We start from the raw sequence: 18,526 nt of genomic DNA, 5'->3' as shown, positions 1-18,526 counted from the left end.
AATTTATTGATTTTATTTACTGTTTTAATAGTACCTGTTATAAATGTAAAATGTAGTTGAAGAAATTGTATGTAAAAGATCCTGCTAATTATTTAAGAGTTCAAATTTTGTAAGTAAATGTTGTTAATCAAATAAATTTGTGAATTATTCAAATGATCATTACTGATTTAAACTTAATGGATCTGTGAATACATGGAAATAATTAACATATTTAGTTAGAGAATATGAAATATCTGCATGAAAACGTATTGGTTTTTTTTACACCAGATGGATTCAAAGATGCTGATAAGGACGTAGATCTTTGTTTACAGTGCTGAAATACTGAAAACCTGGCTCGATCTTAAACATCAACAAACAACATTGATATTCTCCTGGTGATCATTTCCTGTATTTTGAAATGTGTTGATGGGAATGATAAACAAATGACAACTAAACTACAATTTTAGTGTCTTTTTTTCAGTGGCACGGCATTTTAGCCTTTTAAGAATAGGATGTAAATGATATTAAATTCTACATCCTATCAGCATCCAGAAATAATCATTAAGTGTAATAAACCCCTCTATGACATTTTGACACAAATCTAACAGTCATGTTACATAAGGACATTATATGTTGTAGTATTGTACTGCATTTTTTCTTCAAAATCCACAGGATTGTGTCCATGAGACTAGGGACTAAACCCCCTGCAAATCCAAATATATTGTTTATTTCTTTCTTTCTTTTTTTTTTTTTGGTATTTTTGCAAAACCTGAATCCAGTTGAGTTAACCCAGTCCAAGGCAGCAGAGGTCAACCTTTACTGGCTCATGTAGCAACTGTATGACACACATAACTGTAGTGGTTTCTTTCAAGTTTCCAATCCTCTTGCTAAACCAATCATGTCTTTAATATCAAGAAACCGTTTCCTACTACATTACCATACATCAACTCATTATGTAGCCATATTTTAATGGAAATACCATTAACCTATTGACAAAGTTTTGGGTCCAAATGACTAATATTTCTCAAGGGTTTTATGCAAGTAATTTTCTAAACTCTTAACATTTCTGTTAAGTGAAAAGACCAAGAAATAAATATTGCCTTACCAAAACCTACCTTGTGCATCATTTACCTGTTGTTGTGCCAGTTGTTAAGGAAGGGATTGATTTTCCTCTGCATTCTGACAGAATTATCATTTAGAAATTCAAGTTTTGCTTGCCCAAAATAAGATGAAGATATATGCAAAATTTATGTGAACTTTAAAAATGTGGTGCACTTGCCTCTCACTTTTCATTGAAGGAATTAGAGGAATGCTGAATTTATATTTAGGGGTCTAAAAATCGCTTTTAACACATAGTATCGGTTTAAGATCTCACGTAATTCTAGCATTACCAAAATGTTATCTTTCAAGCAAAATAATATACTAAACTAAATTAACAAATATTTTTTCTAACACAAAATCAATAAATCTGAGATTTTAAAGGCAAATAATAAATACAGAGTAGACAGTTTACTTTGGTCTCCAATTTTTATTTGTCAAAACACATGTTTGTACACAAAAATGAAAGTGCTGTTAAGTATTTACAAAGTACAATACAAACTATAAATATTACACAAAATATGGAAATTTAAATGTAACTGGTTTAAGGGTATGAGGTAAACAGACGATAAATGGAGAACAGTATATTCAGGTGTACTTCAACCTGTCACAAAGAGTCTTGAATGTACTTGTACAGTGTTTATTCAGCAATACCTCACAGCTGAAAATTTAGTTATTACAGCTCTAGAATGTGACACTGATACTTAACAGATGGATGGACCCTCAGAAAGTTCATGTATATTTAATAAATTCTGCAGCTTCCTTGACACAACGTTCAAATGTTTTATGTCTTTCTGATGCTTTGATTGATGAGATCTCAAAAACTTGAAAGCTGATGCAAAGCCCAGCATTTAGATTATGTAAAAGCCTGATTTTGTGTTCAGATATGGTGGGGACATTATCATATTTAAATTTAACTCAATCAAGAATAAAATGACAGTCTTGTAAACCAGGTTATAAGGCTATTGTATCTGTGTAAATCAAATTCTTGCAGATAACTATCAACAAATTTGGAGTGAAAGTATTTATTTCTTTGTTTACTTCTTTCCAATGTATATATTGTGCTTTATAGATGCTTTAGTTTTTCTGTTTGAGATTTAACCACAATGTTACAGTCAGTTTAAAGGTGTAACTGGTTGTTTTAAGTGCATAACGATTTTAAAAATGTGGTACAATCAGCAGTTGGACAAGCCAACATGAAGAGAGCCACACACTTTTGTTTAAACCACTCCCCATTTGTCAACCACAAGCAAAATTCCACTGGCTGCTATTGTTTCATCCTCTGCCTTTGTTTTGAGAACCACAACCACAAAACGTATAGAAAAACTAAAAACTGCACAATAGAACAAGATGGAAATAGTGAAGGGGGGATAAACTGACACATGGGTACTACATGTGTTAACTATGGTATAATAAATTATATCATATACCCCACGGTCTTAGAAGGTGCTGAAACATACTGACAAAATACTCCCTGTCAGCTTCCATCCACTTTAAAAAAGTACTACAATCATGTACAAGTCAATGAGCAAGAACACAGGAAATAGCTTGAGAATAACATAGCTTATTTGGATTGTAAACCTAAGCTAAGTAAACTGAGTATTTACTGTTTGCTGCCTGAATTTTCTGATCTTAATGTCAGCACTCAAATTTCACAGTTGACCTAAATGATTTCTGTTTCAAAATCAATTCAACTTCACTGTGTATCCTCTTAAGGCAATCTTCTTTTAGAAATAAGAATACATTCCATCTCAAGATGCGGTACAGTCTGTGTAAGTGGTTACCATGTTTCCTCTGCGCTGTGTCACTGTTCTACAGTGTTGTTTTGATGCACCGTGAAATCTGTTGTCAGTCTGTTTGGTGTGTCTCTCAAAGGTAAACATTCTCTCTGCCTCATCGAATAAGTCCTCAAAGACACCTGCTCCAAAACCTCCTTGAAAGTGTCTCTTGTGACGGCTGTGAGATTCCTTGTGGGACCTGAAGTGTTCCTCGAAGTGTCTCCGGTGTCGGGCATGCCTGTTGAGGCTTTGGATGTCAAAATCCTTAAAAATGTCATCAAAGTTGAAGGTGAAAGGCTGATGAGGACCTTGTTTGTGTTTGCCTTGTGACTCCCCAGAAAAGTAGGCAGAGTTGTCACCGAACTGATCATATTGTCTTCTTTTGGATTCATCTGATAAAGTTTCATAAGCTGCAAAAAAGAGGGGAAAGTTTCAGTGGGGCTGGGGAAGTTAAGTGCACAATTAGAAAACACTGAATTCACAACAAAGACAACTTCTTTTCTCCAAAGGGCTTCAACTGAGCTGAGACAGGCTAAAAAATAGGCTTAAACCTACCCTTGGTGATAGAGAAATAGAAAAAATACTTACTGTATTAAATGAAAAAATAGAATTTCATGCATCCAAACAATCTAGTAAGAAATAGCCGACTGTACCTTCAGCGATTTCTCTGAATTTTAATTCAGCATCTGGACTCCTGTTTTTGTCTGGGTGATATTTCATTGCAAGCTTGTGGAAAGCCTTTTTGATTTGTCGTTCAGTAGCGTCTTTGGGCACTCCCAGTATGTCGTAGTAGTCCTTCTTGGCAAGTATCAGCTCTGTTATCATAAGGATGCACACTGCAAACGTTACTGCTGACTGTGCAGTTGCCATGGCTCAGATATTCCCTACATTAAAAAGAGAAAAGTATGTAAAAAATGTTGTCTGCATTACTGCAAACTGTTTTCATGTTTGTAGAACAACCAGATATCATTCATCGTGGTGGAAAAAAAAATACTGCATGACAACATACTATTGCCCTGATGTAATCATTTTAACACTGGTGCTAAATACTGATACTTAAATTCTAAAATAATATGGCACTTTAAACTTAATTATCTGCCATGCCAACACTACATGATTAACAAAAGAAGTTATGAATCAAGTGCTGTCTTGTGCTCCTCCTGGTTAAAGTATTAAAACTGAAACTGGATAGCTATTTCAGAATCAAATCAGGCCTTTCTTTTGAATTTGCAAAAGACAAGTTGCTGCAACTTTTATGTCAGTGCTGGACTATGGTGATGTTTTATACACGCATGTTTCATCTGTTAGCTTACATGTCCTAGACACTGTGTATCACACAGCTCTGGGGTTCCTCACTAACTTAAAATCCTTCACTCATTGTTGTTTACTGTATGAATGTGATGGATTATCTTCTTTGTCTTCACATAGACTAAAAAACCGGCATATTCTTATCTAAACGGCTATTAACAGTCTTCTATCTTCATATCTTCTAATCTACAACAGTCAGAAGAGCACAGAAAATTATAATCTGCTGTCCCGGGATCTTTTCTTGCTGTTTGAAGAATTAACAATTTAGATATCAACAAAGTCTTTCTGACTAGTCGTAATTACATTTTAAATAGTCAGAATATCTGTAATTAAATTTCACCTAGACAGAATGAGAATTAAAGATATCTCTAGTCATTAACAACATTGCTCTATTTTGGATATCCAGAAATATGTCATTTCCCCTCCCCGCTATAATCAAACAAGAAGTGGGTTTATTTCCCTATTTCTATAAATGGAGGAAGAAAGAAGCAGTCATGGCATTGCCTTACACAGGTAGGCCTACAATGTGACATGTATGGTGAGCAGAATTCCATAGATTTGATGGTTTGAACAACCCGCTCCGCTCCCGCCAAAGTGGGAGGTGGGCCAAATTTGTCGTAAACACAGATATCTGCAACGTCATTTTGCCCAGTCAAAATTCTAATTCAAGATATCTCTCATTACATTATGACTAGGCAGAATTACGTTTACAGATATCTCCAATTTGAATATCTGTAATCAAAATTCATTTCAAGATATCTATAATTCAATTGTAGATATCTAAAAGTGAATTATGACTATGCCTAATTCCATTTTGAGATATCAACAAGTCTATTTTGACTAGTCATAATTCCATTTACAGATATCTACAATTTCATTTCGCCTTGTCAAAACTTAATTTAAGACATCCAAAAAGGGACATGTTGATATCTTGAATTGTATAGAATTGAGATGAATTAAAGATATCTGTAATTCTAATTCATCCTAGTCAAAATTTAATTAGAGATATCTTGAATTGGAATTAGCTTACATATATCTACAATTCATTTGCAGATATCCATAATTCACATTGTGGAAATGACGTTGTAGATATCTGGAATGAGAAACCCCATACACATGAATGGCAAAAGTGACGTAATTTCGCCTAGTCAAAATGACGTTGTAGATATCGGAAATGACAATTGTGGATAGGCAGAATGTATTTGCAGATATCTGAAATGTTCTTTTTGACTAAGCAAAATTGAATTACAGATATCGACAATGTTAATTCCGGATATTCAAACTTAACTTTTAAATGTTAAAACCGCTTGCCATAGAAATGGCTCTGGTTCTGAGAAGGGCTGAAACAGAGGGGTTTTTAGACATGCAAAAATCCAGTACTGGAGTGGTTTTTCAGCAATAAACTTCTCAGGCATGTTTTGGGGACCTCTGAGAACAATATAAACTTGTCTTAAAGGGTAAAATATGTCCCCTTTAACTTGTTCGATTTTGGTAAATATTTGCTGCTGTATTCTGTTATCTTGAGTCTCTAAATGCATTTTGTCTATGTATTTTGTACTGTGTCTGCTGTGTAGTCTTAAACAAAGGTTTTTAGTTTCTATGAGGTTTTCCCTGGATAAATAAAGGTTATAGAATATGAAAAATTACAGAACATTTATTGATGACGGCAAGATCAAAGAAGAAAAAGAGGAGGAAAAGAAGAAGAAAAGGGGGACAAAGACAGACAGCAGTGAAAGGAAGTCAAAGGATGAATAATATCAATAAGTGAAACTGGCTTCAGATTGAAGGAAATTGCACAAACAATACGTTAATTCCACACTTTATCTTTTAGGGTCATCTTGTATTTTTTCAGATACTTGGATAACATGACGTATCAATGCATCACGATATTATCTTCGCGCGATTCCCACCCCTAGAATAACTAATGCATAGCTTCATTATGTATTTTCTCTGGACAAATTCCTATAAAGTGATCTGATTATAGCTTAGAGACCGCAGTTGAGTTTAATTAATCCGTGTAATTCCCTAAAGTAGCTCCTAATGACCAAAAAGGGGGAATAAATTCACATTTCCCCACATTTTCATGAGACTGTGCCATTCCTCACAAGCAAATTACCATTAGATATAAGGAACGCGTGTATGTCGTTTTAACGTAAACCGATTTAAGATTTCAGCGCTATGTCATCAGACATCTAGCGTCACTGCACACGTTAGCTGACGTTGGCTAACACATTGCCCATGTATTCCTCCTCTCTTTAAACCCACACTTACCTCTACGGAGACACGACACCTGCCTGGTTGATGAACTGCAGGTCTACCCGGTATTTGATAACCCCACGCTACACATTACAGTGCAGAATTATGCTCTATGTTATCAACATACATAAAGCGGCCACTACAGCATCATTTCGGTCTTCTTCGACCCTTTCATGGTGAATAAACATACGTTTTTGTATTTCCGCCCTCTGTCGGCCGAAGCAGCCACACTATCCCGCCTTCTCAACGGTCCGAAAGTTACCCTAATGTTGTGACGGTTGAATAATTTGTTGCTGTTTCTACCGCAGGAAAATTACAATAGCTTTAGTATATTTAATACCTTTGATATAGCTTTTCATCTTGTTGAGTAGTGAATCATTTTAAAACATTTAAGTAAGAATAAAAAAAAGTATTAAAGCGGACTCATCAAATATTCAGTATGTGCCAAGCGCTTGATTTGTACACAACTTAGCCCGCGTGGTGGGCGGTGAAGATATTTCAAAGCCGGTTTGGAAGTTCGGCATACGCTGGTGAATAACAAAAGCCGATCCTATGCTACAGTCAACCTCTATGGAAAATCGTCCCACCAATCAACAGGCTCCATTTGAGGGGCCAAACGACAGATAGCCAATTGTAGAACAGACAGAGACCCACGTGACCTTTGTTTTTCTCTTGACTGACATCGTCACGTCATTATGGAAATAGAGGGTCATGTCGGATGACCGTATGTGCTCCGTACGTTATTACAGTGTCGTTTTAACGTTATTAAACGTCTGCCGCTTTACGAGGATAATGACGGTTTTCTGGCCGTGGAGAGACGACATTTGACTGGTAAAAATTATGTTTCCTGCGTTCTGGTCTGTTCATTAGTTAGCTAGCATGGGCGCGCTGTATAGGCGAAGCTAACAGCTAGTTGCTGATGTTAAAACATGTTATTCAGAGTGAAAGTGAGCATTTTTATGGTATGCTAACTTATGATATTTACTTATGAGGTTGCCAAACAAAAAAGAGCATTTCTCAAAAGGCAGAGTCAGGAGAAGAGTTGTGTTTGTTTAATTTCCATCACTGTATTCATCTTTTTTCTTTCCCTCATGTCTACATCCTTTTTGTTCTCTGTCACCAGGTTTTTGAAAAGGGAGAGCATAGACTAAGTGTGTCTTTGGATGGCTCATGCATACTCTAGTGACCTGATAAAAATGAGCTACTTGTGTGCTCCTAAAACGTGGGTGAGAGTAAACAGAGCGTTTCAGCTGTGGCAAACGCATGCTCGCAAGTCATCGGCATCTCTTCCCTTGTGTGGTACCTCTCACTGCAGGGTTCATGTGCAACAAACTTACTGCTACAAGGTTGGCTATATCAGCTGGAGGCACATCCACCATCTCAGGATCACTGGGCGTAAGGGATGGCTCTTTAAAGCAAATCAGCTCAGACAGAAACTTGGACTCCACACCAGCTCCCCATACTTGAACACTTCAGCCTCACGTTGGTCTGCTGGTTTGAGCCAACACATGTCACGGGTCAGGAGCACACTGGACACAGTTTCTAAAGCTGTGAGTGGGACACATACAGAACTTTTCTCCAAAATTGCCAGACTCAAGCCTAATGCTTTAAAAACAGGGATAAAGGCTGAGGCGAGTGTTGAGTCAATGCAAAAAGCAGAGGGGGCACCTTCTCCTGCTCCGATTGATGCTGCTGCTGCTCCTACTATACCTCCTACATCCACACCTGTATGTAATGTATCTTCTCCTGATCCCTCTATTCCTACTGCTGCTGCTACATTAAATGCAAGTGCAACTACCTCCGCTAATCCACACAGTTCTTCCCCGGCAACTATCCCAGCTACTGTTCTTGCTGTGCGTGAAGCCAAGGAGAAAAGGCTGAGACGTGTTGTCCCAGCAGTCAAAGCCAGTGTTACCAAGAAGCAAGAGGAGCAGAAACCTTCAGTGAAATATCCTGAAAGCAAGGACACAACTATCAAACAAAACACAGAACTTTTCCATCCCAGCACCTTCTCAGTCAGCCTGGATGAAACTTACAACTACCTGGCCCATCACATCAACTCCTACTTTGGTACAAAAACTCCAGAAAAGAAAGAGGACAGTGTCTCTTCTGTGTCCTCCCAGGTTCAGCAAACTAGTGACCTTGTGTCAGTGTCTGATAAACCGGATGCTGTTGCTCAAGCTCCCCCACCTTCCACCAAGAAAGGTTTAGGGCATTACCTGTCCTACTCAGCTCCAACTGTACAAGCCTTTGTGGGAAGCTACATCGCCCCCCTGGTCCCCAGGTTTAGATCAGCTGAGCCCAAAAGTGCAGCAGTGGAGGAGAAGAAGTCGGAGGATTCAGCAGTCAAACAGGTCGAGGCCACAATAAGTAAGGAGCAGAAGGCTGCAGAGGAGAAGGCCAAGAAACTTCTGTTGCAAAGAGAGAAGGTAAGCTTAAAACTAGTAAACACTGAATGTAATTTAAAGATAGCAACAGTATTTTTAAATACATTCACTGTATTTTTTTCTATAGCTTATGTATGACCATAGTGTGCATAAGTTTTAAGCATGTTTGAGCCAAAAATTGAGGTAAGATATAGATGTCTGAGGGCACTATTGGACAGGAAGGAGGATTGACACTACCCCTGTGGTGCTCTGGGTGTCCTTGCTTATTACCAGGGGCATGGGAAGATAATCTGATGAAGAAATAAGAGACATAAGTGATAAGAAACTCCACACCTTTAGGGCAGAGTAAGGCTAGGATTTGGCAAGTAAGCATGGCCTAGGGTACTGGCCAGGCGGGCCAAAAAACCACTGGCGCTCTCTGGTAGAATTTGTGGGGTTGAAAAGGCCTGTGCAAAATAGATGCTGTCGAGCTTGACCTCGACTGCTGAGCAGCATGTGTGCCAACTTGTTTCCAGCTTGACTCTTGCTGCTCTCACCCCCCTCTCCTGGGGCTTGTTGCACATCGAGCCCATGATTAATTTTTAGCGACCCCACATGCCTAAAAATTGCCTCTATCACTGCTTAAAATAAGAATTTGTGTTGACTTCAAACTTGCTGTATTAAAAAACATCAACATGTGAAAAATTTGGGCAAACTTAAATCATGTTCCCGATACAGAACAAATTAGTCAGCATCTGTCTTTCATGTTCAGTTAAATTGATAAGGAACAGCTGCACACTCCTTACTCCCAGCCAGTCACCCACTCATAGCTCACCATTTCTTTTAATACCTCATCCATTATTAAAACTTGGATGAAATGGAAGATTTCCTGCACCACCCAGGAGTAAATCATCAACAATGTAAAAGGAGAAATGTACATTATGGAACCATAAAAGAAGTACATTACTAAAAGGGGAGGGAGGGAAACAGTAAAAACACAGAGTACTCAAAATGTAAAGAGATGGGGTTTGACGTTAGCCATATTGAATAGGTAGAACTTAATCACTACAGCTCCATCATTCGGACATACTGTGAGTTTGTAGTCTTCTACATGTTTCAGCAAAAAAACTTCTGTGAACTTGTTATATAGGTTAGCTGTCTGCTGTTCTTCCATTGACTAAAGCTCTTGTTACTCTATACATTTGATGGTTGTGCAATGCACTGGCATGCAATATGAGTTCTAGGAAACTGTTTTCAAAAATAACTCCCCTGTGGACACAGGGAGGCACAGACTGTATGCACTGTCTAGACCAAACCTGTTTTTTATCTTTTGGAGATTGTAGCACAACTGACATTTACTTAATGAGATGGCTGGATTGAGAAATTATTGGTCTACATATAAATAGACGTAATTAAAAATAAATGAAGTCAAAAGAAACTAATTATAGGTTTCTATTTGAGTCAGCAGAAGGTGGGGGAACAACATAGCATATTTAACTTCTTTCTGTGGATGAGCAACAGATTGATTTGATTTACATGTGGATTCAGGTCCCTTTGTGTTGTGAGATTTAATCCAACAAGGTGGCATAATGTAGTTAAAAGTGCATAGTGGTGAAGTGATGACACTGATAGTGGTTTCTGAGTTGCAGCTTTGTCATTAATCTATTAATGATTTAATCACAACCCAAAAGAAAATGCATGTCAGTGGCATCTCATCATTTAGACTGAATTTAAGGACCTTTCTTACTAATCTTTTATAGCATAATTCTACTAAAAGATGGCTGATAATTCAGTGTCTTTATTAAAATTCCTCCTTTCTGTTAAAAGTCACTAAAACAGTCAGACTTATCAAGACTCTTGCTGGAAATTGTTTAGAAATGCCTTGAGTGGGCTTTTATTCATCAACCAACACATGACCCTACTAGGCATTTATTAAGGTTCTAGGGATGTACACGACACGATCTGTTTAGTTAATTTAACACTGTCAGAGTTAATTCAGAGGGTTGATTTGACTCTTTTAGGAGAGTTTGTACCTTAAAACTAATTAAGTGTCATTATTGACTCTTTTTGGAGCTAAAAATTGACTTTTCCTAACACTAACCAGTGCTACTGTAGCTCAACACTTCTTTGTAGTGTTAGAATTATAGTGGATCATTAAAACTACTTAGGAGGTATCCTCATATTAAAACTGTAATGTATAAATATTTATAAAATTAATTTTTAAAAATGGAAATGTTGCTAATATAAGATTTTAACACAGCAATGTATTATTTCCCTTTACTTCAGGCATAAATGTTTTTTTTTCTTTTTTTTTTTTTTTACAAATTTAATCTTTGACACATTGCAATGCATTTTTCATAATAAATGAAGTTGTTGCAAAGTCAGGTGTTCTCTGGTAATGATGGTGCAACAGGTCAATTGCAGAATTGAGAAAAATAAAACATTTTCTGAGAATCAGCACACCACCCTTTACCACAGACAGGATGTCAGTAGAGTCAGTAGTTGTTTCAGTGGATAACTTCACTCGTGATGCAGAATGTCTAACAACACAAACAAAAATAGTCCAGCAGAAACATGAGCAAATGAATCCCAGCAGTGATCATTGTCATTGTCAACTCAGACAAACACATATAAATGTACCCAAGGGCATGATGGGAACCCCCCCCCCCCCCACAACTTTGAAATGGTTGTGTGGGCAGTGTTTAGATCAATTGGCTCTCTACAGAGTTGGAATGACCCTGAATGCATTCACACTGTGAAATAGCTTCAACATTGAAGGCTTTTTAATTTAGAATGGAGTTAAAATTACACTCTGGAAGTTAAAATCAGCTCTGAAATGTTTAACACTGTGATTTCAACACTCCACTTTTGCTGTGATTGATGTATCAGTTCAACATTGGTATCTACACATCGGCCGTGTTGACACTGTGCCAGCCACAGTGGACGTGCTCCTCCTTGTGTCAGGGGTAGACCCTTTGAAAATTTGTCAGGTCAAACTAGAAACCCACTGAATGCTAAATAGCTGGACCAAAATCATGATTACATGTTTGTGTCCTAGATCATTGCCAGGGTGAGTGTGGACAATCGAACCCGAGCCCTCGTTCAGGGTCTGCACAGAGCCTCAGATGTCAGGGTCTACATCAACAGAGTGGAGGACCTCAGCTACCATCTGCTGGAGTTTCCAGAAACTGCTGGAGTTGCAGTCAAGGTAAGAAATCTACAACTTTTTTTTTTCCATTACCCAGAATGCTTTGATTAGAGCGTCTTAGCGTGTCAAACGCATCGACCCTCATGTTTGACACAGCTCACAGTGTTCGAGACAGTGTTTACAGCAGCATAGTTTTTAGCATACATAATCATGTTCTATCTGGCACGTGTCATCAGCAGCTGTTGTATGTAAATACTGTAAATAATGACCTTCTGTCTCCCTCTTTAGGAATTTTCCCATGCCAGACAAAATGTCAGAACCCAGCAGCTACATGCAGACTGCATACTGCTGCATTTATTTATGTCCCAGCTGTATCCGTGAGGGTGTCATGAGCTTATCCAGAGCTAAACTCTTTCAAAGCGAGGGCACTTTTACTTGAAGAAGAAAGGGGGAAGATTTGTGTTTGACTTATGTTATTGTTTTTGGATATATATATTTACATTTTTGCAAACGGTAAAAGAAAGCAAAAGAACCGAAGAGCTGACTTTGATGTGATTTATTGTCCTGAATTTGGTTCCACCTCATTAGAGCGTTCTCCAGATGCATGGACGGTGGGGCAGCTTTAATGTGTCACATTTTATCGGCAGCCAAGATTTAAAGATGCAGTCAGCCTCACATGAATATTTGCTCTGGCTTTATTTCAGTCAGGGTTCAGCATGTATTAATTTCCTATTATTTGACCCTATTCACTTTGCTGAGTTGAGAAAGTATTGACTGTTTGTGTCCTTGTTAGCGTAACTACTACATACTGAAAGATAAGCATCATGGTGTTATGTACAGAAAATACAAGGATAAAGCAGGATGTCAGAGGTATAATCTTCAGCAAGTTGATGCTTGAGTCACTCCAGCAGGTTGTGCCTTAGACTTAAAATGTACCGGTAGTTGAAAAATAAAGATGGTAAAAAAAGAAAGCCTTTATTCTTCTCTCAACATTATTTTATCCTACGGAAATGGAAAACAATAAGACAAAATAAGACAAAGGAAAGATGTACTGATAGGATAAGATAAAGTGAACAAAACATGGAATAAATTCCCCTAATTAGAGATGTTGGATTTAAAATAAAGTGTCATCTGACCTTCAGTCAGAAGGTTAAAAACAAAATGGTAGTGTTGTGAGGAGATGAGCCTGAACCATAACTTATATTATTGTTACAAATAACTATTGACAAATCATTTGTTGTAGATCATTAGAGGTGGGTCAAAATAATGATGAGGCAATATTTTTACATCTTGACCTGTGATGTTGTCAAATCTGGTGCCAAATGGCAGTATTTTGATTTTACAAAAAACAGCACCATTCATGCACATGAAAAGCAGGAGAAAATTGGTCAAAAAAGAACATTATACAAAAATAAGACAAGGTGAATGTTGGATGGTAATTACAAGATGTCAAAGGATAAAGAGGTGAAACTGAGACCGAAATACTGTGAACGAATACATTAATCTTTCACTTTGCCTCTTTGGGAGCCCTTTATGGTTGTTGGCTAACTGGAGATAGTGATTTTACATATGAGGGTCTTGCAATTCATTTTTCACAGACTCACTGTATCCTGGTAATATTGGTAGCGTTTTCCCCATGTTGCAGTGGTTCTCAAATGGTGGGTAGGGCCCTAAAAGTGGGCTGTGGGCAATGGGTTGTGATAATAGATAAATAAAGTAGCCTTTGTATATTCAAATAATTTCTGTTTGGTTAAATACTGAAGTTATTTCTGTGAATTCTTCATGAAGTGAACATACCCAATGCTCTAACAGTTAATATGTCATAATATAGAAGTTGAGAGCTGTACTATGCAAAGTTGTCACATTGGAAATAAAATTAAAGTATAGTTTTTTTTCATTTGTACACTGAGGTGTCTGACTGAACTATAATGAAACACACATCGCTGCTGGTGTTATTTCTGACATTTGCACCAAACTGATAAAAATCTGCATTTATGGCTTTTAATTAGCTCAAACGGTCATCTGCTTTGAAAAATCTTTTCTGAAAAGGTTTCTATGTCACAAACTTTATATTAAAGGTTGGACGTTACCGCCTCTAACCAACTTTACCATTCAGAGACCACTCCCATCCTCTCCTGCACCTGCACTTCCTTGGCTCTGAAAGCTCCAGCTTTAGTAATGCCGGTGCTGGAGCCAACAGCCCAAAACAAGTAGTGCTCAGGACCACCACGGTCCACCACCACTCAACAGCCTGCGTCAGGGGACTCTGGAAGGGAAAAATCCTCCACCCCAGAAGATCGCTCTTAGGCAGCAGCGCTGAGCTGGGGTTTACTTACACTTTAACAACAACAGAGCAAGTTTTTCACAGGTTACCTTGAGTAAAAAGAAGGAAAGAATCACTGCAATACAGAGAAACAGCTGGTCTAAACCTTCATAATTAAAATTTTTAAAATTAATTCAGTTTGGCATCCATCACTGATTAACCAGGCTGATGTCAGCCTTCAGGCTCTACTCCATGTATGTGAAGGAGGTCAACATAAATGTCAGCCACAGTACAGGAAACAGTATGTCATTGTTTAGTAGTCATTGTTTAGTCTAAAAAGACCCAATTTAAGCAGTTATTACAGAACCATTTTTTAAAATGATATCCAGTCATAAGTTACCCTGGGATTTCCTCCTCACATCACTCAAACTTATCTACCACTAAAAAGGGAAGGCAAAAATAATAGGATATAACATAAAGAAACGATGCATTGATGTGTGTTTTTCTATATTATCTAAAAAAATGTTACTAGCTTTTATTAGAATACTTCATAGTTATTTTCCTTACAAACCTTAATTCCAAAAAAAGTTGGGACATTGTAAAATGGGAGTAAAAACACAATAGAGTGATCTGCAAACCCTTTTCAATCATGTCCAACTGAATAAGCACAAAGACTTTCAGTTTTTCACAAAGTAAAAACTCTGTGCTATTGTTGATTGTGAATGACAAAGCCTTTCAGAAGTGTTTGTTTTCATATCCAAGGAGCATCCGTTACCAATTAACTAACTTACCTGAGCACTCTACAACTTCCAGTTGTTTCTCACACCTGTCCCAATTTTTTTTTTGTTTCACATTATGCCAAATGTCCCAGCTTTTTTGGCAGTTGGGTGTTGGGTGTGTGGTAAGCTAGACAAACTATTTGACCACAGCCCTTGTTCTCAAAGTTCTAAGCCCCACCTCTTGTTTACTACATTATTCAAGTAAATATTTCTGACTAATTCTGGTCGGGCCACGTTACTCTGAACAATCTGTGCTTTCCACTTCTGACTGTCAGTGTTTGTTTGTGTTTTCTTCAGGAAAAGGTTATCCCCTGCCTACTGCGACTGAAACAGGCCAGTGATCCAGGTCTGAGGGCAGCAGTGAGAGAAGCCCTCGCTCTGGTGGGCTATCACTCACCCGTTAAAGGACGGGGCATACGAATCCTGTCCATCGACGGTGGAGGGTTAAGGTATAAGTTCAGCACATCCTTTATCTAATCTGTGTTGTAAAATGTGACCCACTGATTCTTGTTTAACTGGAGCATTTTTATAAACCTAATTCAATCAGTCAAGTAAATTATTTTTGTTTTGTCTTTGTATTTCCATTTGAAATCAAACAACTTTTCCTCTTTGTACTTTTTCCATATTCTTATCATTTGATGTCTTTTTTTGCATGTGTCATGCCTGGTTTCGTGCTTTCAGAGGACTCCTTGCACTTCAGACGTTGCACAAGCTGGAGGCCCTGACCGGAAAACCCATTTACAAACTCTTTGATTATATCTGTGGTGTCAGCACAGGTATGTTGTCCTCCTGCCCTCGTTCTGCATGTTTGTGTGTGAATAAATGCATCTGGATTATGGGTGCAGCGTGTAGCATCGCAGGGCTGGACTGGCAGCACTGATTGCACACTGACCCATTTGTTGCTCTGCTCTTCTTTTGACCTAATTTTCAGTCGCAATCCTACTTTAATGTCTTATAGTTTGCCCTCAAATAAGGCAAGAGGAAATCTGTTTAATTCTAATTTCCAATAGATGATAGAAATTGAATTTTCAGTAAATTATGTAGCCTCATTTGGTGGATTTCTGCATTTTCTCTGTGTGCAAGAGTCCCCACAAGAGGGCAGTGTGGACCTAAAGCATGTTAACAGCTTTGCTCTCATTTCACAGCAGATTTATAACCTGCATTTGTTTAGAGAGCAATTTGCCATTTAATCACAAGCAGAAGTTTCTATTTGTCCTCAGTTCCCATCAATTTTTTGGGTCTTAATCTCCTGCAGTTGAAGGTACTTCATTTTCACACTTAGTGAATGTTATCAAAAGATGATATAATCATTGTCTGCTTGATTGAATGACGGTCATATGTAAATACAGTAATCAGGGCTACATCTGTTTAGTTTGATCACCCACATGACTCAGGGTTGTTGCTGCTTTGTAATCCTGTCAGGCTCCTTTATCTCAGAGAGAAAGCGCTGGTGAGGTATTTGTTTATATAGTGAAAATTCTATGCTAATCTCACTCATTTCCTCTGAGTTGTTGAACACTCCAGCAGTTAAACTCGCATCATCTCCGCACCTGTTTGCTCCTTTATTGCCAAGATTACCTCGTTGCATTCCCAAAGGAGTATGTGAACCTCTTATACAGCCTCTTTCCTAAAAAGCAAGGGCAAACTTGATGATTTGCAACATAATGAAACCCCTTATTTAGCTGAGAATAGCCAAAAAGACAACATGTCAAACCCTGAAACTGAGAGATTTCATTGATTTTGGAAAATGATATGCCTTTTTGAGATTTGATGCCAGCAGCTCATCTCAAAAAGGTTTGGACAGGTTGATGTTTACAACTGTATAGAATCGCCTCTCCTTTTGAGAATCCTTTGTGAGCATTTTGGGTCTGAGTAAATAGGTTTCTGTCATTTTGGAAGTGGATTGTTGTCCCATTCTGGCCTGATTCAATTCATGACAAGTTGAGAGAGCAGGCATGCCAGTTAACACAACGACTCTCTTACAACAGAGACAAGCTGCAGAACTTTAAGGCATGTCTGGGCCAGAAGTGAGGCTGAAGTAAGGCGTGCAAGGGCAAGAAAGCTTGCCTGAAGGCACCACTGGGTGAGAGGAAGGATTGACACAACCCAGGCTGTGCTCTGGATGTCATATTATCAGGGGCATGGGAAAATAATTTGTTGAAAACAGTAACAAAGCCCAGAGTAAGGGGTTGCTAGGGTTGCCATGAGCCCCTGGTTGTGCTGTGGATTTACCAAGTGTCCTCTGAGTGTATTGCAAGGGGTGAAAAAGCCTGGACAAAAGAAATGCTGTTGAGCCTGACTTTGGCCCCCCTCTCCAGCCCTGGGTTGTGGCACATTGGGCCCTGTGACAAATCCTTAGCCCCCTACATGCCTAAAACTTATGCACATGACTATATGTATCATGTAATCATGCATCAACGTAATTTGGGCCTGAATGGCAGCCACTGCTGTATACAGTAAATACACAATTTTTCACTACCAGTGGAGCCAGCTGATAAGTTATACTCTTGCAATAGCATGTTGGGAGAAGAGCACAAACATCTTTTTTTAACCAAGAAAAAGCTTTCAGTGCTGTTCTTTGTACTTCTTTAATAAGGAAATGTTGTCAAAGTTTGATAAAACGGCCACTACAGCTGCATCCACCCTGATATCCTCACCAGCTTCCAGTATTTACAGGCTTGCAGTTGCTTCAGCTAAACCAGGGGTGGCCAATCGGACATTTTTGATTGGCCCACAGCAAATATAAAAAATAAAATGAAATATGGTTCACATCAGAACATAAAGCTTGTGATTGGTTGTATTGTTTTGCTTTGTAGTTTCAGCACAAGGCCATGCTACTATGCTGATTTAGTAAACAAACATTTTGACAAAAATTATTTATCAATATATATTGTGTCATTACTAAATGAGACAACACTGTAAATGGTAAGCATATTGGCAACAAAAATAATAACGGTATTTTCATTTATAACACCCTCATGGCTTAAGGCAGCAAATAGTTGTACCAATAGCGTTCCAGGGGCGGAGCCAGTGGTAGACAGAGCTGACCAGGGCTGCTGAAATCTGAATGGCCTCCTCAAATTCCTCCAGACTGATTGTTTATTGCTTTGTCAGCCATTAACTGTCAATTGAGGCATACTCAGTTAGCAAGCAGATCTTAACCTACATCAGATTGTTTTTACAGAATTGAGGTTTATGGAAGTGGCCCCACCATACTTCTATTTTTTATGTATTTGGCCCTCAGTGGAAAAGGTTTGGACATCCCATGTCTGTAGCAACCGCCTCTATAATGACACTCTGATTAGTCTGGTCATTCGCAAGCCAGGAAGAAGAATTTCAGCTTCAAGCTTTGCAAGATGGATCCACCTGACATGAAAGTTATGCTGCAGTAACATTTGATGAATGGGGTTTGGCACTGTCTTGCTGGAAGGCCTTCCCTGTAAATGATTTTGTCTTAATGGCAGCATAATATTGCTCCTGAGCCTGTATATGGTTCAGCATTGGTGGAGCCCTCACTAATGTGCCAGTTACCCATGCCATGAGCACTAATG

The 18,526-nt window shown here is 38.3% G+C and overlaps 2 protein-coding genes across 4 annotated transcripts in view; one reads left to right on the top strand and one right to left on the bottom strand.

The window, feature by feature from the left end:
* Positions 1-1,501: 1,501 nt before the first annotated feature.
* dnajb9a (DnaJ heat shock protein family (Hsp40) member B9a) lies at positions 1,502-6,580 on the bottom strand. Its single transcript, XM_041794703.1, has 3 exons — positions 6,435-6,580; positions 3,509-3,739; positions 1,502-3,265 (listed from the first exon to the last, which is right to left on the bottom strand). The coding sequence occupies exons 2-3, from the start codon at positions 3,723-3,725 to the stop codon at positions 2,829-2,831; spliced, it is 654 nt and encodes a 217-aa protein (XP_041650637.1). The 5' UTR covers positions 3,726-3,739; positions 6,435-6,580; the 3' UTR covers positions 1,502-2,828.
* A 539-nt stretch (positions 6,581-7,119) lies between these two features.
* LOC121515309 (calcium-independent phospholipase A2-gamma-like) overlaps positions 7,120-18,526 on the top strand; it is a 45,901-nt gene continuing 34,494 nt past the window's right edge. Inside the window, exons 1-6 of one of the 3 annotated variants that reach the window (XM_041796004.1) lie at positions 7,122-7,250; positions 7,543-7,641; positions 7,735-8,848; positions 11,844-11,993; positions 15,273-15,424; positions 15,657-15,751. In XM_041796004.1, the coding sequence (XP_041651938.1) occupies positions 7,583-7,641; positions 7,735-8,848; positions 11,844-11,993; positions 15,273-15,424; positions 15,657-15,751 (1,570 nt within the window). In that variant the 5' untranslated portion in view covers positions 7,122-7,250; positions 7,543-7,582. Of the gene's footprint in view, positions 7,251-7,542; positions 8,849-11,843; positions 11,994-15,272; positions 15,425-15,656; positions 15,752-18,526 lie in introns of all 3 variants that reach the window. The other 2 variants (XM_041796005.1, XM_041796003.1) reach the window with 2 other exon arrangements.

The sequence above is a fragment of the Cheilinus undulatus genome, linkage group 9 (assembly GCF_018320785.1).
Source record: "Cheilinus undulatus linkage group 9, ASM1832078v1, whole genome shotgun sequence".
Classification (NCBI taxonomy): Eukaryota; Metazoa; Chordata; class Actinopteri; order Labriformes; family Labridae; genus Cheilinus; species Cheilinus undulatus.
This window is presented reverse-complemented; position numbering and strand designations above follow the sequence as displayed.